This window comes from Nasonia vitripennis (genome assembly GCF_009193385.2).
Source record: "Nasonia vitripennis strain AsymCx chromosome 1 unlocalized genomic scaffold, Nvit_psr_1.1 chr1_random0016, whole genome shotgun sequence".
Taxonomy (NCBI): Eukaryota; Metazoa; Arthropoda; class Insecta; order Hymenoptera; family Pteromalidae; genus Nasonia; species Nasonia vitripennis.
In genome coordinates this window covers 713,634-737,361 of record NW_022279605.1, presented here as the reverse complement: position 1 = coordinate 737,361, position 23,728 = coordinate 713,634, and the positions used below count along the sequence as shown (strand labels likewise).

General features: G+C 40.3%; 1 protein-coding gene across 17 annotated transcripts in view; it reads left to right on the top strand.

The window, feature by feature from the left end:
* The window catches only part of LOC100114775 (transmembrane protein KIAA1109), a 504,143-nt gene that overhangs the window by 104,522 nt on the left and 375,893 nt on the right, over positions 1–23,728 (top strand). For 16 of the 17 annotated variants that reach the window (XR_004226571.2, XR_004345179.1, XR_004345180.1 and 13 more), the window contains 2 exons: positions 19,452–19,870; positions 21,691–22,017. Coding sequence is in view for 14 of the 17 variants with exons in the window: in XM_031922441.2 (XP_031778301.1) it covers positions 19,452–19,870; positions 21,691–22,017 (746 nt within the window). In the remaining 3 variants the exon portion in view is untranslated. Of the gene's footprint in view, positions 1–19,451; positions 19,871–21,690; positions 22,018–23,728 lie in introns of those variants that run through there. The other variant, XM_031922448.2, reaches the window with a different exon arrangement.

The following is a 23,728-nucleotide window of genomic DNA, read 5'->3' as shown; positions in this document are numbered from 1 at the left end:
TCGCATCCTGCAGACTGGCGCTCTTTATCAGCTTGCGCTACAAATCTCTCCTGTGCTTTCTCATTGCTTCAAAGTTATGCCAAACATTAATAAATTCGGGTCTCAAGATTTATTTCTTAAAAATTGGTAATATATACGGTGGAAACTAATCATTTTGAAAGACAAGCTTCTTATAATTATAATTATGATAGACGTTTACTTACGCAAGTGAGTTCGTTTAATCATACAGTTGTATTACGCGCCTCTTCCTTATGATTATTCGTTGGCTTTCAAGCCATGTTACAACAATTATGATTCAATGCAGCTGATATAAAAATAAACATTATTCTTGTATGTTTTATTCAGAAAACTATTTTATAACTCCGCATAATCTAAGTCCACGCGAAAAAGTGGTACATAGCAGACTCAATACAAGCAGATGCTACAAAATAATGTACAATACTTGTAAGCTAAGTTAGCATTTTATTAAAGGGCGATGCAGTATTCACCTTGCTTGGATGCTAACTACGCGCCGTGTTACGTGCGTAATAATGTGCCACTTAGGTCACATGTATCGTAATGTTCTATAACTTTTTTCTGCAAAAATAAAAATATGCACATATAAATTAGAAAATAAAAAAACGCTTTACATCTCGTACTTTACTTCAATCGCATATCCCGACGATTACTCAAATGTAGATTATACAATTTTGCAAAGGTGTTTAAGGTCTTCGTCCAGCTTGCTATTCTACGCAACGTGTCTATATCTCCGGCACTTCTTTTGGCCCCTAACATTGAGGCTTGTCTAGTTGAATAAGCAGGGAAAATAACTATGTCACAGTCACTGGCATTTACCTTCCATTTAAACAGCGACTAAAAACTTTAACTAACTAGCTTAAAAAGGCTTTTCAAGTTTTATGCGACATAATAAAATTTGATATTGCTTTTAATCTCTTCAGTCCTTCTTAAGTAATCTTGCTTAGTTATTGCTAAATAAAGGTAGTATTAGGACTAGTAGTGTCAGTGGCTATTAACTGTTTAATATGCAGGACATGCAAAATACAGCTATATTATCCTCATATTTTTTTCAATATGTTATTATTATGTAAACACGCAATCTGCGCATGCGCGAAAATGTGTATAAATAGAGAGCACTGCTGCTTAATTGTTTAGTCAGCTTCCACCCTCTGAAGCGGTTAGGTCAGTAAATCTAAGAAATTTTAATCTACAGTTTTCAAGATTTATCGTAAATAGTTTATATAAAGAATACTCTTTTTGTATCGTAGTGCCAGTGGCTACAAACTATTAGACATACAGTACACGCAGAGTATTACTATATCATCCTTATATTTGTTTAATATGTTACCAATATGCATACATGCAGTCTGCGTATACGCAAAAATGTGTTACGCAAAAAGATGATTTTTTTCGAGAAGTTCCACAGTTAAGTTATCGGTAATGGTTTAAAAAATTGCACTTTTTGGCGTATAACAAAGAAACGATGAACGATTATCTATATTCTATTCAGTACAAAGATAGGTAATTTTATTCTCTTTCGGATACATAAGCAGTAAGTGTGTGTGTGGGATGAAAGAGGGAGCATTCAGATTTTCAAAAATAACGAAAATGGACGTTTTTTTAGTTATTTTATGTGGGGGTCGGCAAAATAAATATATAATATAGGGAGATATATGATTATGTATGTTTATATATTGAACATGTATGATTCTATATAAGCATACATAAAAATAATTTTCATTCGGTGGACTGCTTGGTAAATTATAGAGTTAATACCTGCAGGTATTCACGTCTTGCTATGCCGATATGAAGTTTTTGTTCATAGCTCATGCACTCCTATATGCTAATTGAAACTTAATTCTCGTTCCATTAGAATCATGAAATCAAGTTTGTTTTTAACTGTCAAAGCATTTTTCTGGAATTAAATAAATGTTGTAGAAGTAAACATCTTTTTTCATATTATTAGATTATCAATGTCGTATAATAAATGTCTTGAATTGATTTCAAAATTCATATTTGTATTTTTACACAGCAATCCATTAATCGATGCATTTGGAAGAGATCATGTTTCGACAACGTCATCACCGTACTTTATAGCTCAAAAACCACAGTGGCTACAAACTATTAGACATACAGTACACGCAGAGTATTACTATATCATCCTTATATTTGTTTAATATGTTACCAATATGCATACATGGAGTCTGCGCATACGCAAAAATGTGTTGGTTTTTTTTCCTTCGTAGAAAGAGAGGTTAAACATAAATTTATTATGGACGATATGGCACTGACTGGTACCGCTTGTTTGGGACTCACACCCAATAAACCCTTCGCTACCGTTAGCTTTTAACTTTTAACAGCAACAGAATCCTCTCTGTCCTCCTTACCGACCCTAAGTAAGTAGAACCTAGCTCTTTCTCCGGTATATCCTCCTCGCGGTAACACCGTTAAGTATTGCTTTGCGGAGACGCTTTTAGGCTACTGCCCTTGTCTCTTGATGTGGTCATCATCTCTTGATTCTTTTATTTGCGTCACTTGGTCAGTCTACCGTCATTTATCTCCTTGTCGTCTTCCGTCTACATTTTACCGCATCGTCCGGTCATCTTGCAGCATTTCACGTCTTATTCTTCTTCCTTCTTCATCTTTTCGGACATTCTGAAGGATGTCCGCAGCAAAATTGTTTATTGCGCTCCACCCGTCGGATAAAGTCATCATAGCTACCATGATAGACTCAGGAGTTAGTCTGGTCTGCAGATAGCACTCAAGTTTCTCTCGTTCCTGTTGGTAGTGTGGGCATTTACTGAACACATCAGGCAATCCGGGTAATCTTCCAAATTAAATCGGTGCAGATACGCCCGATAGTATACATGTCCACTCAAGAACTGCGTTAGGTAGAAATTCACTTCACTATATATTCTTTTACTCCAGTCTTCTATACTTCGTTCATACCGCATGTGTCCACCGCCCTTTACTGCTAAAATCCCATCGTTTTTGCCAATCTGTAATGGTTGGGTCATCTACCTTCCTTTGATCTTCTTCATGACGATTTTATAAGGTCGGCTGCAAGGCTCTTAATCGACCTCATCTTGCATCTTCCTTAGGCATCTTGTTTACTATCTTTTAATACACCTCTTTAGGTTGCGTTTAGCTTCCTTCCTTTTTTCTTCATAGCTCTCGACCACATCGTAACCTCTACCAGTTCTGTAGAATTTCTTCCTTGCCCGTTGATCCAACCTTCTTGCTCGATGGCAAGAGCTATTCACTTGTTTGATTTTATCATTCTGTCTATATGCTAGCCATTTTTGGCTGGACATTTTCTTTGGAATTATCGCATCGCAAGGCTTTGGTAAGCTTGACCGTCATTTGTGTACCTTTGTCGTCTGCTGATCCCGTCAATTAAATATTTTCAAACACCATCAAAAATAACTCCTTGTTATAGTCTTTCACTTTTCATTCGATTCTTGTACTACTGGCTTTTACACAAGATATCTTCTTTGAAATTCCTAGCTCCATTATTATAGCATAGTGATCACTATTCGTGTAGTGATCGCTCACGATCCACTTCTCTACTTGCCTTACGGAGCAAATTTTAAGTCTATGAAGGACTCTGCATCTCCTCCTCCTCTAAACGTGGTGGTGTCACCTTGGTTTAGGAACACCAAGTCTAGTAGCGCAAATGCCTCATGTAACGCCCGTCCCCGTGTGTTGGTTTTGTGACTACCCCACTTAATCACCCATGCGTTAAAATTTCCGGCTATTATAGCTGATTTTTCATTCCTAGCGTCTTGTACCAGCCGATCTAATAACTGCTGAAACTGCTTTATTGATGCGATAGGCGGGATGTAGCTACTATATACATGTATGTCATCAATGCTCTCACAAAGCCATTTTCTTTGGCCATCATCCTGTCTTGAAAGGCAAAATCTTTACATGCCGAGATCGCTGTTTTACCTGTGGCGTCGGATTCTCAGGATGGCTCATTCAAATTCTTGTACTGCTCGCTAACAAGAACGGCATCGACCTCGTGTTCTCGTACAAATTGACGAAGAAGATCTTGCGCGATTTCACAATGGTTGAAATTTAGCTGGAATATTGTTATGTTGGCTATTTGCCTGATTTAACCGCTGTTTGATATATTGGACACAGATAACTACTGGTTTGTCTGAGGACTGTCGCCTTTCCCCTAGCAGTTGCTACAGACTTGTGTTTCTGTGCACTTTCTACTGATATGGCCAAAACCTAGACATTTATAACACCTAAGCGGCTCGTTTTTGTGGTTAGCCACCCGGATCCTACAGTTGACCCATCCTATTCTGATCTGTAGCTTAGTGATCTTATGCGCTATCTGAGCTAGTATCCGTATCATTGCAATCAGCGTGTCACCGTACGTCTTTCGCAGAGATTTTATCGTAGAGTCTTCCATGATGTTCTCTTTGCCAATTTTCTTCTAGAGTGCTTCAAGGACCTCCTCTCTTGAGTCAAGCTTACCCAGATCTATTAAGGGGATGTCGTCCCAAAAAACACTGTTTTTTTATTACATAAAACTCTTTGAATAAAGTTTGCAAATGAAAAACCGAGTCTGTAGCGCCGTAGTGCTAAGTTTAATGAATCGTTCTACCGAAAGGAAAATTCGATCGGACTTTCTGCTTTTCTAGAAGTTTGGAAATACAAAATACCCCGTGGCGGATTTGCGAAGCTTTTGGGACGACATTCCCTTAATTCGATAGACTCTTCTTGCTGTATTGTTTTTATTGTGGCGCCTTATACAAGTACTGCTTTAATCGCTTCTTGAAAGTCGGAGGTTTTGCCTTCTCTTGTGCGTTTAAGCCCTATAAGAAGATTTCATGTCACTGTTCTGCATATTTTATTTACGCTTTTTCCTAGTGTGTTAAGTTACGGAGCCGCTTTTATTTTTAACAAGATGTTTGCATAGCTTTTACCTTCTGCAGCCTTGATGATTAAAGCATCCGCTCTGGAAGGTCTTGCCCGCTTCGGTCCATCCTTGCTGGGCCTATTCTGGTTTGTAACGCCAGGGACATTTTTATCATCCATGCTTGCCTTTTCTACTTTTTCTTTAACTTTCTTGTGACGACTTCTTGCCACGCTGCGTTTCAAGGCTGATTGTCTTTTTTTTATTTCCTTCATTTTTATCCTGCGGAGTAATTAGGGCTTCTTTTTTTGTACCCGCCTACCGATATCTAAGACTTGGGGTTGTCTGAGGTTTCCTCCCTTGAGTTCCCGGGCGTTGGCATTGTTGTAAGTTATCGTCTGCAATGCAGAGATTCTTATAGCTCACTCTTATAATTTGGGCAAGATCTTTCATTTTTGTGTGCACATCGTGCCTGTCCCTGACATAGTCCATAAATTCATCGATTCTGCTGCCAAGGTGATCAAAGTGCACATTACTTTGCGTTATGCAAACAGCTCTCTTATCCTTGTCTGCATCAACCTCTATTTTCATATTTTGCGCCTTTACACGCAGCAGGGGTCAGGTGACTAACCTCTACGGCTTCTAAGTGAGTTTGGCCCTCCCTGCCTCCAAACTTCATGGGACCAGCGTCGACCACTGGGGCTTTCACCCCATCGGAATCGACGGCGGGACTGGGCACTGTGGCTTGACCCGGTTGGGGTAGTAATGTTATTAACTTACTATCCATGTTTGATTTATCTTCGGGGTTTCTTCTCCTAGCCTGTTTGGTCCGCTGAGCATATTTTATTTCCGCTCTACCCTTCGGCCGGTTAAAGAGATCTTGACGCGCCGATAAGCATTCCCCTATCCGCTACCCAGGGAACGCGCTACATACGGGGTATCGGCATCCCCGCGCGTGCTTGCGCGCGTGAGTGTGTATGTAAGTGTGTGTGTAAGTATGTGTGAAGATTTTAAATCTTGGCCAATACGGTATACAACGAATTTTTTTTTAGTCGGAATGCAAAGCATGTATGAGGGTACTGAAAAAAATTTGTGCACAGAACCCTATAGCACATGAATAACATACTGCAATAAAAGTTATTTTGTTTTAAATCATGTATCTTCTACTGTAAAGTCCATCCCATCACCAAATTTGGCATGCTCGGAGCTCTTGTCCTAAGAAACACTTTCACCATTGGAAACCCGAAATCGCCTTTGCCGAAACTGAGCACTGGTCCCGTATAGCTTATATTCTAATATAGTAATATGAAACAAGCTATATATACGTGTTATTTTTTACTCGTGAAGCCCTTCCTCAGTTACTTTATTTAACATTTATAGTAAAAAATATTATTCATTACGTTAAAAGTTCTATTTTTTCCACGCCACTTATGAAGTAAATATAAGACATTTTTGATGTTTTATAATTAGAAATTAATATAGAATCACATAGCAATTTCAATAAGCAATGATATATTTTATTCGTCTATTTCCAATACTTTATTCTGTAACAAACGGTCGCGAATTCAATATGCGCGCGCTCGTTTAGTCGCACGATGTTAGCTCGGCATGCGAGCGCGATGTTGCCAAGGCCGTGCACAAGGCCAGTTGCCCCGTTACAAACTGGCGTTTTAACGTTGCAGGTAACGAGCAAGAACGTGGGGGAGTAGGTGAGCATTAAAATAAATTCGTGTAGCGAGAAGGGAGAATTAGCTCGTCTCGCGGAAGAACGAAATTTATTCCTAGCGCAAATGACCGAAGCAGAGAGGGTGGCGGCTCTGCTATTCGTATTTACAGGCGTAGCCGCAGAATAATGCAAGAACAACAAAGATAAGTGTCAAAGCTGGGAAGAGTTCTATACGGCGTCGAGAAGATGGTACGGCACGAGCAGGCAATTCTAACAACGGACACAGAGCGAAGATACTAAGGCGCGCACGAACCCGTGCGCGATTTTGTCACATGCCTGGATGGCATGGTAAAGAAAATAAAGCCACAACCAAGCCTGAAAAAACAACTAGATCTCTTACATAAATATTTGATGCCAGAACTGCAAAGGTTGACCCCTCGTATGAGCTGCCTGGGACAGTTTCCAAAAAAGCCGAAACCGTACTGGTGAGCGGGCAAGAGTACCACCGCCACCACCACTGGAGCAAACTAGAGCAAGCATCTACTAGCATCGCTTGCATACGTCTCATCGACGAAACGCAAACAGCCTGGCACTGGAGCTACAAAGTGGTATAGACAATTACCGGAAAATTACGCAACGTTGACCGAGCCTTTGACTCGGCTGACAAAGGAAAATCAGCCGTTCTTTTGGGGTGATGAACAGCAATCAGCATTCGAGACGATAAAAGCTCTTATCGCCTTGGCTCTAGTACTGATCGAGTACTCGAATTCGCCAGCAGAGTACTCACCCCCACAGAGAGGAATTACACAGTCAGCGAACGAGAATGATTGGCCATGCTTTTCGCCATACGCAAGGTTCACCAGTACATCGAAGATTATAAATTCAAAGTCGTAACAGAACACAGCAGCCTAAGATGGCTATGCAATCTCTGTCAGCTGAGCAGAGTTGAACAGCGCGCACCACCAGGTTTCATAGGTAAACGTGTAGTGTAAAGGCCTTGGCAATGGGTAGCCGGAGATATTATGGGCCCCTTGCCGAAGTCTGCTAAAGGCCACGAGCACTTATTTTTCAGAGTTTGTTTACTTGATGAATAGAGTGTGTGCCACTTTGCAAAGCCAACGGCAAAGCAATACTTGCCGCACTCAAGGAGAGAGTGATTTTGAGATTCGGTGCACCCGAGGTGTTTCACTCGGATTATGGTACCAAATTAAAAAACAAGACAATAAAAGAGTACTTGGCATAGCAAGGAATCCACTACTTGTACTCACCGCCATATCACCCCCAGGTGAATCCAGTGGAGCGAATAAACCGCACTGTCAAGAAGAATTTTTCGATGCCCGCCGACTAGTACGAACTTTCAAGGTTAGCGACGTCACTAATAGGAGACACGTATTGTTGTCTGCGGCGGAAGGCATCACGGCAAAATTGGCTTTTTCGTACATAGACCCATATACGATTACGGCCCAAGTCGACTCGAATACATTCGCTGACTTATAAAAAAGTAAGAGTGAAAAAGTTAGTGTCGGCCAAAGAAATGAAGATCTTTTATGACAAAGACGACGAAGAGGGGAACGATGATGAGTCTCGATCACCGGGGGATGCTTGAGAAGTGAAGGCGATGAGCGACCGGTCAGAAGAGTGCGAACTCGAGTCTGAGCTCAAGCCGACAGATTAGATTAGATTAGATTAGATAGTTTTTATTTGCGTACATTATGTTGTACAAAATAAGATTCGGCATTATGAGGTGAAAGTAGAATACAGTAAGTTGAGGCGTGTTTAGATTATGTATAGTGTAAAAGTGTACCGATGGTGGAAATGAATAGCGCGAGAATGAGTAGGTGTGTGCGTGTGCGTGAGTGTGTATGAGTTATGTGTTTTCGAGTTGAAAGTAGTAATCTTTAGCAAGTTTTCGGAAGATGACAGTAGATGAGGTGTTTCTAATGTGAGATGGCAGGCTATTCCATAAGTATGAGGCGCTGACGTCATCAGTTAGCTTAATTAGGCCAGACTGAGTGCTGTGGCCAGTGCGGAAGCCTGTTTGATAGTTGTCTAGTAAGAGCCTTGATTCAAGGTATTGTGAGACTTGCCTGTGCACCAGCCACTCCAGGGCCTTGGAGAGAAAGCAGAGAAGTGAAATGGGACGGTAGTCAGTCAGGGCTGTTGGTGAACTGACTTTGTTGAGTGCACGCACAAGTGACAATTTCCAGGCAGATGGGAAACGGGTTTCGCTCAGAGACAGGTTGAAAATGTGACATAGTAGAGGAGCGAGAACTGGCAGTGCTTTTGAGATAACAACCTGAGGGATGCCGTCGCTTCCCCTGGCCTGGTTGTCGAAGTGCGATACTGCAGCCAACACATCCGATTCCGTTATGGTGCTGAACTCGAAATGCTCCGGGAGGTCAAGACTTTCCAGGGTGAGGAGATAATTCTCAACAGCAGGAGCTAGCGGATCATTGGAGATCCAGCTGAAATGCTTGTTGAGTTCATCTGTGCTAAAGCGAGGTGGCAAAGGGGCCTTAGTTGCAGAAATTCCAAGTTTCTCCAGCTCTCTCCAGATCTCGGCAACATCAGTCAAGGTTGACAGGCGTGAATAGTAATAATTCAGCCTGGCTTCCTCGATCTGTTTGTGAGCATTGTCTCTAGCTAGTCTGTATAAGCGGAGATCTGAATCAAGCCTGGAGTCCCTGAAACGCCTGTAAAGTCTCTCCCTCTCAGATACAAGGTCACGAAGAGCCGTGGTGAACCACGGGTGACGTTGTTTTCTCGGTGTTACAGTCCGTACTGGGGCGAGATGATTAATGGCGTTAGTGAGGTTAGCGTTAAGTGTAGAGATGCATTCATCAAGTGATGAAGCGGTGAGGGATGACCAGTCACATGCGCTAAGAAAGTCCCTTAGCTTCTCGGCATTGATTCCCTTAATGTTTCTGTAGGAGTATGTGTTAGGTACGTATCGTGGAATCTGTACGTCGAGAGTGGCCGTGATAAGGTCGTGTCCATTGATGAAAGGTGAGTCTGTCTTCCAGTGTGACAGCAGGCGATCCTGCTCGTCGATTAGACACAAGTCAAGCCAGGTATCCGAACCCTGTTTATGATGCGTGGCACCATAGGGGACAGAAGAAAGGAAATTTTCATCAATGAAGGCCTTGATAAACTTGACATCTTCAGATGAAAAAAGCTGGTCAGAGTTGAAGTCTCCCATTATGATCTTGGTGGAGTAGCTGTGCATGTGGGTTGTTAGCTGGTCAATAAAGTTAGAGCCTTGGAAGAATGGAACGTGAGGAGGACGATAGACAACCCCCACGAAGATCGGAGAGATTTCCTTTGCCGATACCTCGCAGAAGAGATATTCAGGCTTACCTGGCTTGCCAGACCATTCACCATCAGATGATGAAATAACGCTAGCTGTCAGTGATTTATGTATGTAGAGGGCCACACCTCCTCCGTTTCTGTTTCTGTCCCGTCTGTACAGTAGGTAGTCATCCAGTGAAGGGATGGACGTAACCTTGTCGCTCAACCAGGTCTCGGTAACAGCTATTACATGGAATGGAGAGCGAGTGGATAAGAAAAGCCTGATCATCTCAATGTGACCCGTAAGCGAGTTCGCATTGAAATGACGGACTCATAGACCTTCGGGCAGAGATACCTTAGAACCGGATGAAGACATGGCAGATGAGCTTGATGGTGGATGTGGTGGAATGATGACAGACGTAGTGGCGGGAGGGAAGCGCGGGACCTGTAAACGGAGCTACCACAAAATTCTCTTGCCGCCCGCGCGGGCGACCTCATAAAATTATAACGGCAAGCGCGCCGACGGCGAATTAGCGGGATGGAAAGCCTAAGCCCGGCCCATCTAAGGGCTCGACTAAAGCAAATCGGCCGAAGCAGCTAAAGCCGATGTTCGAATATTAGTTTAATATGCGAAGAGAGAGCGAGAAGGTTCGAGAAGCTTGTCACCTTAAGTTCAAATTCGACGGTTTTCGCTAGCCCGCACGGCACAAATGAGGTTGCCATGACAACGCGCGCTCGCTCGCTCCTACTCTGTCTCTCTCCGCCTGTTTCGCGAGCGGTCTTCTGCCGCTTTCGCTGATTTGTGTTATTCAGTTGTCGTATTGCCGAAGTGCTGTGAGGACTCGCCTCACAGTGTCGACCGTTAAACAATATCGTTTGTTAACGCGTCGGTGCTCTAACACTCTTCTAATACTCTTCAATTTTCCATAGTCAATACATTTGTAATCACACTCTTTTCTTTTCAATAAACATCAATAGTTTGACGGTATACATAGTATACCTTTTCATCTCAAGTTTAAAGAGCGTGTTATTATTTTCACATTAATTGTTTTCATCCAAAAGTCTCTATCAAAGTCGAGAAACTATAAATAGCCGACGGCGTTATCATCTTCAAAGATGTGAGCAATGTGCCGCACCAGCCGATCGACATCATCATAATATATCACATTAACACGGACTTACCACGAGGAAGAATGCGCGCGGATAAAGGAGCAGTAGCGCGCTGAGTATCTCCGGAAGAAGAGGGAGGAAGAGCCGAGATGCTACATCTGCGGCCACCCGGGCGTGAATCGGTCGCATTGTGTACGTTCACAGTGGCGAGATCTCTAGCTCATACCCAAACTGCGGTGGCAATTATTTACGGGTTTGCGTGTGGTATTTTGAAAAATTTTGAATAGTTTTGTTGCCAGAGAATCAAACGTATACGAAGTGAGAAATGTACTAGTCTTCGCAGCGGGACTGCAAATGTACTTTATAGTCTTTGACGCAAGAGTTTAAAACATATAATATAGTCTTCACGGCAAAACTGAAATGAATTAGTCTTCGACGCAAATCCAAATGCCTCTTCGTTGAGTGCAAAGTATTAATCTACAAGGATAAATTCAATTGTGACTTTTTTGATAAATTTTTATAATATTTTGATTTAGTGATTTTGATACGTAAATCGCCGCTATTTTCTTATTTTTCCAACTTAATCGCAAATTTGATACAGATGTAAAAAATCTTAGGTGAAGTAATCATTGATCAACTAGTAAATATTGGATAGGCAAAATATAATACGAATAAAGGAAATATAATAAGAATAATAGTATCGTACGATATTTTATGACACAACATGCGTAAACTGAGATTTAGCGAGAGCAATTTTGAACGAGCTTGCGGTAAATCAAGGTTTACGCCACGGCATGTCATAAAGTAATAATGTTTACCGCAAGTCAATAATGTTTACCTGCAAACGTTTCGCGCATATTAAAAGTCACGTCGTCTATGTTTACAATTCCATTATTAATGCATTTACTTAAAAATTAATCTAAGTAAAGATATTTATTAAATGAAAACACCATGATGATTAAAAGTGAAAAGAATAAGTTTTATTATATTAGAGCACACACAAAATAGATGTTGGCTAGTCAAGCCCTCGTTTCACACTAAGTTTTCATCACACACTTTCTTTCTTCGTGCGTTACATCGAGTCTTAGAAACTAGGGAAGGGATACTATAAACATAAATGGATACTATGACATACTCAAGAGTTTGACGTCACACATATACTATACTTAAAACATATATACATACACACACACACACATATATATATATATATATATATATATATATATATATATATATATATATATATATATATATATATATATGTATATATATGTATCGACTATTTCTTATAATGAGTTCATATACCTAGTTATATAAAGATGATGGTTATTATATTTGTATTTAAACTATTTCAACAATAATAGAACTTTGATACTGAACAGTCTAGTTAACGCAAAAAATTGAAGTGCCATGAAAGGCACCGCTATATTAGCGCGTCAAGAAGCCCGAAATCCAGCGGGTAGAACCGAGAAAACCCGATAGTTGCTTGCAGCGTATGTAAATAGGTGCGGCTGATATGTAAGAGGAGAGCTGAGCTGTGCGAGCATGCTAATATGCGCGGCGAAGAGGCGTGGTGGGAAGAGAGAGCTGCCACTGCTTTCGTGTCGATCGGTCTGTCGCGCCGCCGCGCCGTGACGGTCGCCGTTTGCCGATTCACTCCCCAGTAAAATGTGTACCCGGCGAGCCTATAGAAGTATTCACTTCAAAAATCAGAAAGACTTATTTTCTGTTGCCTTTGCATGTATTATAAAAACTTACAATATTAAGCGAATCGAATTCAACTTAATGGACGAATTAAATCATATTATTTTGATGTTTGTACATGAACCCCAAGCACATAAACATCAGTCTTCGTCCTTAATTAAAATCCCCGACTTTAGCTAACCAAGTTTTTTACCTGAGTTTGGACCATGTTTTTTACATATTGTAAAAACGCGCATTTTATGCCTTGTAAAGTGGTATTTAAAAATCATGAAGTGCAGCCACTACACGGAAAGAAATTTTGAACTGCCACACCTCTACGGTTGCAAATTCTTGATTCAAAGAAATCTCGGTATTTATAGAAACCAAAAATTTCACTTCTTTCAATTCCAATGTGACGTGTAAAACGTCCGAGTATGTTGGTATTCAATGAACTCGGCGTTGGAAACCCCTGAGCTCCAAAACCGAAGTTGTTGATGTTTAAATATTTCGGAGGTAGGCGTGTATAGTCGAGGAAATGAAGCAATGGACTGTCGATTTTTTGAGCAGTAAGACGGATTGTAATGCGGTTTTTTGCATTTGATTCGTCAGAGCATCAGAAAATTTTGTGACCTAGTGTGATTAATTACTTTTTAGAAATCGCATTATTGCATAAATAATATTTTGAGGAAACACTAAAAAAATTTATAATTCGGTAAATATTGATGGAAATGAGTCCAGTTTTGCTACTCGGAGGTTTTTGGGGTTGCTGAATACGAACATGGCAACGGCAATGACCTCCGAGGTACCTGGTGCCCAGGGTAGACCGCATGAACGTCATCTCCGAGAGTTTTACGGAAAATTGTAACATAGTGACAAGAAACTCCCAGAGTCCCTTTAGTTGTGCTAAAGCAACCTTACTCCATGATTCTAACTCTGATCAAATCGACTCTATTTTGATTGCCATAAACCCCTATGTACATGAGGTTTATGGTGCCTCGGCCTTATAAACCCTTGTATATATAGAATATAGCGCCGTAAACCCCTATTACGTCTGTAACGGGGTTCACTTTCGGGGGAAAACTCGGTGATATTCAACTGGATCACAATCTCTCGGTGCGACGGAGAACTCTCTCATCGTCCGTGATTTACCCGCGTTGCAATGCAGCTCGTCGCTAGAGCTGCTTCGCGAACGTCGTGTTCGCACGTGTGCTACCTCTCCGCACTCTCCTGTGCGGAGCCGGCTTCTCAGTTTTGCGTTACAACCGCTTGTTGCAACGCCCGCGGAGGCGGCGGTATTCGCGATAGGACGTAGGGAACGGGAGAGAACAAGCCGGGAAAATAAATCTAATTCCGATTAAAATCTAATAAAATAATGATATATTGTGCGGCCATTGTTTTCTCTATACAAACGTGCGCCGAGTCACCTCAATGTCCACTTGGCGTGGAGAGTATCTCGCGAAGCTTACGCGCGCGAACGATAAGGCCGTTACTCGGTACCGCTGCACCAAGTAGCAAACCTTTAGCCGCTGCTACCGCTGACGCGATACAGAAAAATAGGCTCCGTCCTACTTACTCGCAGTCGCCGTTCTAGGTAGGCGCGCACCACACACTCACACACCCTCTACGCCGGTGGTGTTGGCTCACTCGCTGAAGCCGACATCCTCATGTTTGGCCGCTGATCGACAGGCCGGGTCGTCCTTGCTTCTCGTAGCTGGAGTTGACTTGCACGTCTTCTTCTCTCGATCTCACACACACTCTCACTCTCTCGCACGCTATCGGTCGTCGCTCGATGCCGTCAGTCTCACACTCGAGAGCTGACACCTTCGCACCTATGGCCGGAAGCTATCTCCTTGTCCGACGGACCCCGACTTATACGCCCCGAATCTTGCCTCGCGCTTGCGCAACGTCGCGTTTTCAACGATACCCGATTTCGCACATACATATATACAGGGTGTTTCATTTTAATCCGACCACGACAAAAAACCATGGAAAAACTAATTTTAACGAAAAATGACCTTAACAAAAGTTGAAGGGGGTAAAGGGGGCCATCGAATGACACAAACACCTATGACCTTGAACTCGATTTTCAAGGTCATTTGAGGGTAATTGTTATTTTTTTAAATAGGAACCTATTTTAGACCTTGGAATCGGATAGAGCGGAAAAAATTACGTCGCAAAGGATATTTTAAGTTTGCTTTAGTGACCTTGAGAAGGTCAATTCAAGGTCAAATAACAAAAATTTGCTAAACAGCTGTTTGTTTGGTTTTATTTTACTGATGTCGAAAGATGACCTTGACAAAAGTTGAAGGGAGCAAAAGGGGCCATCTAAGACTCCAACACCTTTGACCTTGAACTCGATTTTCAAGGTCATTTGAAGGTCATTGTATTTTTTTAACGGGTACCCCTATTTTTGACCTCGGAATACGGAGCAGCGGAAAAAATTACTTCGGAAATGACATTTCAAGTTTGCCTTAGTGACCTTGAGAAGGTCAATTCAAGGTCAAATAAGAAGTATCAGCCTAAGATTGTTTTCCTTTCAATTTTTTCGTAGAATTATCATTTTGTTATTGTAATAAACATTAAGAGAATCATTGACTTAAAATGTGATTATGCTTTGCTGACTTCAAAGCCATTTTGTAAGGTCAAAAGTGCAAAAATGCAATATCAAATGTTATGTGGAGTCCATATTTATATCCTAACTTTAGTGTTGCCCAGGAACAACGACGTGGACGTAATAGGATTGTGTTCCCTTTGGGGTGCTTGATTAGAGTGAGTCTCCTTGCCTCTCACTTTTATTATGTAGAGATTTAGGTGCCCAAAGACACCACCATTTTTTTGGATTCTATTCAGTTCTTGGGATGTTTTCGTAAGCGAATTTTTATCCTATCTTTAGCGTCACTCAGGAACGACGTGGACACAATTGGATACTAATTTTCCTCATCGAATTTTGCCTGAATTTATTGTTGAAATAAATAATTTATTTTGTAAAGATGATTTTTCATGTTGGATTTTCCCGCGACTCGTTGTTGAAATAGACAATTTTTTAATAAGAGATCTCTTTTCATATGAATTTATCCTCTACTCATTGTTACTTACACTTAGTATTCAATAGTTTACTAGTTATTAGCCGAACTAATCAAATATCATTTGTTTAACATTTTCTCTTTTTCATTCATTGACCTTTATTTTTTCTATTAAAATTTATTACTCATCTAAAGCTATCTAATTTGTTCAGTTTGGTAAAAACAAAATTTTTTATTGAACTTGTTATAAATTTTTAACAATGGCTGATTATCCAGCCGCTGAAAGGGTTGATATTTTATTGATTCTTGGTGAATCTAGACGTAATTATCGACAAGCTGCAGCCTTGTATCGAATTCGATATCCCGATAGAAGACATCCAAGTCATACAACCATTCGTGAGATTTACCGTAGAGCTCAACAAGGGCAACTAGCACGGGTTAGAGAACGTCGTAATTACAACGAAGATGATCTTCGTGTAATGGTCGTTTTAGCAATGGTTCATTTGAATCCCCACGTTAGTACCCGTGAAATTCAAAGGCAAAGTGGTATACCTATGACTACTGCTTGGAGAATACTGAGAAGTCAACGTTATCATCCATACCATATTACTATGACTCAGGATCTCACACCTGCTGATATGAGGTTAAGGCTACAGTTTTGCCAATGGGCACGACAAATGATTGCTAATGATCGTCACTTTTTTCAATACGTAATGTTTTCTGATGAAGCAAAATTCAAAAGCAATGGAGAGCTTAACCGACATAACTGTCATTATTGGTCGAATGTTAATCCGCATTGGTACAGGCAGATAGATAACCAAAATCGTTGGAGTCTTGATGTTTGGTGTGGAATTGTTAACGGATACCTTGTAGGCCCATACTTTTTCGATGAAAATGTAAATGGCCATAATTTTTTACAGTTCCTGAGAGAACGTCTTCCAGTACTTCTTGAAGAAGTAGATTTATACACAAGAGCAAGAATGTGGATTCAATTAGATGGAGCTCCTGCGCACTATGCTCGAATAGTTAGACAATATCTTAATCAAAATTACCGTGACAGGTGGATTGGACGCACTGGACGTGGAGATTTGGGTGTTCGATGGCCACCGAGATCTCCAGATATGACATCACCCGATTTCTATTTGTGGGGGTATTTGAAAGATGTTGTTTATGAACATGAAACTACAACAAGGGAAGATATGATCCACAGAATTCAAACCGCTTGTGAAAACATTCCAAAAGCTGTATTACTCAGAACAGTAGAACATTTTCAGCAGCGAATTGAATTGTGTATCCAACAAAATGGTGGTGTCTTTGAGCACCTGCGTTGAATTTTGAGCAAAAGTGAGAGGCAAGGGGACTCACTCTAATCAAGCACCCCGAACAGTGAGAGGCAAGGGGACTCACTCTAATCAAGCACCCCGAAAAGTGAGAGGCAAGGAGACTCACTCTAATCAAGCACCCCAAAGGGAACACAATCCTATTACGTCCACGTCGTTGTTCCTGGGCAACACTAAAGTTAGGATATAAATATGGACTCCACATAACATTTGATATTGCATTTTTGCACTTTTGACCTTACAAAATGGCTTTGAAGTCAGCAAAGCATAATCACATTTTAAGTCAATGATTCTCTTAATGTTTATTACAATAACAAAATGATAATTCTACGAAAAAATTGAAAGGAAAACAATCTTAGGCTGATACTTCTTATTTGACCTTGAATTGACCTTCTCAAGGTCACTAAGGCAAACTTGAAATGTCATTTCCGAAGTAATTTTTTCCGCTGCTCCGTATTCCGAGGTCAAAAATAGGGGTTCCCGTTAAAAAAATACAATGACCTTCAAATGACCTTGAAAATCGAGTTCAAGGTCAAAGGTGTTGGAGTCTTAGATGGCCCCTTTTGCTCCCTTCAACTTTTGTCAAGGTCATCTTTCGACATCAGTAAAATAAAACCAAACAAACAGCTGTTTAGCAAATTTTTGTTATTTGACCTTGAATTGACCTTCTCAAGGTCACCAAAGCAAACTTAAAATATCCTTTGCGACTATAGTATATTTTAAAGTGGCAGTAGCCACAAGTCGGCGTTGCGTCCGATCAGCTTATAGTCTTACAGTAGATAGAGACGCGAGAGCATCGCATAGCTTCAACAGCTCTCGCAGTCACGTTATGGTCACATACATATCATAAGTGGGAAGACGTACAAGTGTGTGTTTGTGGCGCGCGCTTACCAGTCGTTGCGCGTCGTATTAGAATACGTTATATTAGTTGTGTATCGGTTCAAATTTCCCCAGGATGTTGGACAGTCAGTCGGTTCCAGGATCTGGATTGGGGAAAGGGGCAATAAAAGAGTCTGCTCTTATGTTTTTAATGTTAACAAAACATATTTCCTTAAGTAGATAATAGTAATTGGGAATCAGTTGTTAAATTCCGTCTGAAACAGAAATCAATTATGCGCTTGGTTAAGAATATTTCGCCTTTACAAATGGAATTGTTTAAACTAGCGCTGTTAACAATTTACGAAAATATCTACGCGACTTCGCTATAACAATGAGTCGGTGGTTACGGCTACGGTGTTTCGGTACGGTGACGGTATGGCGGATCGGTGATGGGTTTGAAGGTTAGGATTTCATTCGGTACGGTGGAGTCGTGTGCGCACGGCTACACCGATCCGGGTGACTTGCGTAACAACAATCTCGACCGCCCTGTGTGCGCACAGTAGCGGCCAGGATAGGATAACGGGATTTTGAGGTTATCCCTCGGATTTATGAAGTCGTGTGCGCACGGCTTCACAAATCTTCGTCGCTCGTCTCGTTCCTCTCTTTATCCGGTGTGCGCACAGAGATAAAGCGAGTCGTGAGATGTCGGCGTAAGGCTGGCTTTGTTGGTTAGGATTTTTACGGTGGCCCCGGGTATCGTCACGTGTGCTCACGTAGACGAGGCTCGATGTCGCTCGGGTGTTCCGGGTTGCCTCGTGTGCTCACGACGGCAATTCGGAGTTTCGGGGTTCGGAGATACGGGTTTCGGTTCGTCTACCAAATCGTCACGCGTGCTCACGAGACGACTTGGAGTGGAGGTCGAGTAGAACTCTCTTACCGTGTTGCCCTGTCCGCCTTATAAAGGCGCGCGGTGCGGATACGTATGAGCGCGTACGCCGCTCGCGCCACCTGGCGCGTCGTTGCTAAGCTGTTCGTCGGCTGTCGCGCTCCGCGCTCGTGCGGACTCGCCTTGCAGTTGTTGCGCGCGCGCGCCCATTTCACGTCGTGTGTATTCGCTCGCTGCGCATGTTACGTTTATTACGGCCGTCTTCATGTCTATTTATATGTGCGAGACTCGTGTCTCGTCACAGTTGCTAGGCTTGTACTTTTACAATAAATAAGAAAATGCAATTCTCTCTTCCGATTCCAACAGTGCATATACAAATCTTCATGATTTCATACAACTCTGATTAAACACTTTTACCATATGAAAGTACTAGCCTTTCAACACACCTTCTTATCTTTATAATAATCAAGATTATGATACTTACTATATTATAACAATATAGTTTGCGCTTTCAGTGATCAAATACGTGCTGTTGGATAATTGTTAGTTTGCGTTGATTGTTTTCAACATTTATAGTTATAAAATATTTGTTACGGCCGCGTGCCTCAGGAATTTTTTTCGCCTTAATTCAAACTTTGCGGGAAGGATTTGTTTTCCAGTTTGCCACGCACACCTACGCGCGCGTGCGCACACACACACACACACACAGATATACATCCTTATCTGCCTGTTCATTTTAAAACTTTTATAAAATTTCCCCATTCAGGTTTTCCTGTCTACCAGTATCGCGAGTCGAGTGCATGTTGCAGCTACCATCTCTTGACATCATTTTTTCATCAAAGCGTGCAGAAGAGGAGCTTATGGAGTTTGGTGAATGCAAGCCGACTGTTGGACAGCACTTCACTGGTCTTAGCAAAGAAAGCGGCTCGGCGACAGGTGGGCTATCAGTCACCGGCTGCCTTGCTGACTTCTCAGTATATATTTTCCATCCATATGGGGGTGGTAAAAAATCAGGTCTTAAGGAAGCCCAATGGTCACCACTTTCCGACAGTGAAAGAAAGGATTCACTCAGTATCAATGTCGAGTTTGTCAAGTTCCATTTATCAAGGAGTAGAAAACAGAATTTCACTAATGAGCAATTAATGATAGGATCCGATACCAGTAGAGCTGTTATAAGATTTTCTAGTAAGTCAATAAATTTATTTTCTCCCTACTCAAAAACACTCAAAATTAATCAAATGTTTAAAGTTTTTGAAAATTTTTGAAAGAGAGTGGCTTACAACTTAAAATGCGCACCTTACTATTCATTTTATATGCATGAAAACGGGTCTTTACAGGCACTTGTTAAAAAAAGTATAGTGTGTAACAAGAAGGGGAGGGTTTTTTCAAATAGCCCTCCCTCCCCTAGTTGCACAATATACTATTAATTTGTGATTTTTTTGATTCTTTCGTTATTTTTCATTGTTATATACCTGATAAAAAATTAACGAGTCATGCTAGCTAAGACATTAAATCGATGAATATCTTGTATTATCTATCACTTATTTCAATTGAATCAATTTTAACTTGAATATGCTTAATTTTAAGCTAAAAACAGACTTGGAGCTTTTCACCTATTTTTGTCGCTACATATTCAAAACGTAATCGATCAAGATTGTAAACAGTAATGTTACCAATAATAAAAAATTCTTGCAAAATATTAATAAACTGGGACGATCGTGCTCGTTATTATATTGCTTGTATACTTACTAATCCGAACGAAAGTCATTCTTGTGTCTAAAAATAGGTTAACTAACAGACCCAAGAAAGCTACCATAAGGCAAGGCAGTTCAAATATGAAATTTAGGTCACTGTCGCCGTCACTGGTAGAACATATTAACTCGCTACCGGCACAAGTATAACAGCAACATTTACGCAACATGATCAAGTTTAACAGGTTTTAACAGATTCTTATGTAGCAAACGTTACTCGGTGCCAGGGTTCCCTGGTAATTCTTCAATTTCACATGGATATTTCGGTTAATTCATATAAAATTACTTAAAAGCTGGTTAAGCACTCGTTAATGTTTCCACCAGGGATACTATTTTTTATCTTCTTTTTTTATAGAAGGCTTATCTTGTACCCCTATTCAAATTAGCTTAGCATGAATATCATAAGGCGTACAGCGTATAGTCATATGAAATTTTTAAGATCGTTTAAACGTTGCAGCAAATAAATTTAAGACGGCTGCTTGTTTTGTTATTGTAAAGTAACTCCACTTTCAATAACGCAAGTTTCTTTTATTTTAGGATAAAAAGAAGGCCTGTCAAGGGTGATCTTTTCCCTGAGTACGCAGATTTTTGTATTTATTATTGAAAGTAGTGGGGATTGGGATTTCGTCTCATGACCACAGCGCCATTGCGAACTTGCGTACCAATAATAGGCCTGGCCGCCCTTTGAAACGGCGCATAAACCTTTTCTTGTTGAGAATTGCTGAATTAACTTGAATATGAGGTACATGATGAGGGGAGAGGCGGTCTGATATTGAGACAATTCATTATTTCTTTGAACATAACTATAAATTTCGATTACTTCGAAAAATTTTATTCTGTTTATTAAGAATTATTGACATAACTCATCCATCTTTTTGTAAAATTAAAAATTTGTGAGCTTTCTAACAAATTTACGGTTATGATAATTCTTTAAAATACATGAATGTGAATTATCTTAATTTCTAATAATTAAAATTTATGTTTTTATATAAATCATTTCATAATACCTAAATAATGATTTGTATGTTTTTATAAAATCAAATCTATGTAAGTCAAAAAAATATGATTCGAACCCAAAAAATACAAAAGTTTTTTACAATGAAATAATGTCGTCTAAATAGCAGACATCTCATGATATAGATGCTTAATTAAACGCCTTACTCAATTATTTTCATAATATAGAAATCTATAATCATAGGATCTATTTATTTTCATTTTTGCATCTGTTATAGAAATATAATAAATTATTTGCAGCCATTGTTGATATTGGTTCAGCGTCTTTCAAATATGATATGCGTCGATTAACTGAAATCCTTGCTTTTCCAAAAGCTTGGTATCGACGCAGCATAGTTCGACGTTTGTTTTTGGGGGATTTAAGTTCAGGATTGGCATACTCGGAAGAAGACGCAAGCCCTAATAATAAAGAAGAAGCAGTGATAGGAAGTTCTTTGTTAAAACATCATGATAAATATATTGGCGAATTGTTGTCAAAAAGCGTCACTGAACGAAGTCCGACGTCAAATAGAGAAAAACTTAGATTGAGTTTTGATAATGATGCTCCTAAGCAAATTCGTCTAAAAGGTATTACACATTCAATTGATTTACATTATTATAATACTTTAATACTGAATAATAGTATATTACGATACATGTAACTTAAACGGCCCATTATTAGGCAGCGTGTAATAATGGGTCGATTTCACTCACAAGTATTGTATACTATTTTATAGCATTTGTCTGCCCTAAGTCCGCTATATCACAACTATCCGTGACATAAACAGTTCTGTACTGCACCGTGCGGCTAGCGTCCTCGCTACGCTCGGACGGGAAGGCACGGTGCAATAAAGTACTGTTTAGGCCACGGATAGGCGTGAATTAACAGCGGATTTAGCCACACTGTGCTATAAAACTAATTTTGAATATAATACTTTTATAAAATTGGTAATAAAATAAAATTCATCGAATTAATTATACAAATAGTTAAAAATTGTAATACATTTTCTTTGTCTTCACTTTATATAAAAAAATTTAGGATTAAAATATAAATTCCCTGGTAGAAACACTCAGCATCAGTTGGCTAACCGTTGGTCAATTTCGTGATTAGAAACGACACGCCATGGTTATTTTTTTACTATCGGGTATACTTAAAAAATTTTCCCCGTAAACATGTTATAATGTAGATGCTTCAACTAATTGCCATAGAGTTAGACCATTTATAAGAAATTCAGATATTCGTTTTGGGTGTAAAGACCGTACTTGATATAAGGACGGACTGCGCGAGTCTACAGATAATTATTTAAATCAAAAGGAACTAGCCTTTAGCTCGAGAGCCTTATGTCATTAGAGTTACACGCGGACTGAAAGATCTGAGTATGTCCCGCGCTTCCCGTCTGCTCGGACGCGTGTTTATGTGCGGACGGTATGCTGTCCTCGCTGCCTGCTAAAGCGAATAGGTTCGTTTTGCGCGAACGTTGTTGGTGTCCCATCAGTATAGTCACGCTGTAGTATCGCGGACTAGGAAATGTCCACGACTATATTGCTTGCCCTTACCTTGTGTGGCTTATGGTGTTGTCAGCAAGCGTGCTTATTTCTTCTGTTCTCGTCTTGATGGTTTTAGTTTGTTTTATGGATATTATTGATTATTAATAATAATTATACACTGATTAATTGTTATGGTTTTTGTTTTATTGGAGACAACCCGGAACTCAGCAGATGTTACAGTTTTTGTATGGTTCAGTTATTATGGTATCGTTGTTATTACGTTGTTCGGTCGTTTATTTATAATTACTTTAGACGCTTGCACAATTAAACTTGACTTACGATACATTTATATATTCGTTCTCTTTCGTGACCTGGAAACTGGATAGTCCTTCGTGGTACGTCAGATACTGATTGGCCTTAACTCCACATGATTACAATTGGCAAGTTTTATGATCTTATCTAAGCTGTGTTATCACTAACGCTAGATTTATTAACGGGCCCTTTGCCTATTGCACGATGCAGACTCTCTACCAGAAAACGAGGAGTCTACTATATCTCGCACACAAAGTTTGAGTGGTTTGCACACACTCAATAAGTGATGCGTACTGAGAAATAGCACTCGTACTCGCTGACCGGGTACAGCCACACGACAACAGGTTACTTGTACAAAAGGCGCTCCGTGGATCGTTTCCTGGCCTTTTAAAGCCTCGGTGACGATTCAAGGGGTTGTGAAATTAATTAACATATTTCCAAAGTTTGATGAATTATCGATGACTGGAAGATCCAGTTGGTTTGAAAAAACTTGCGCCAA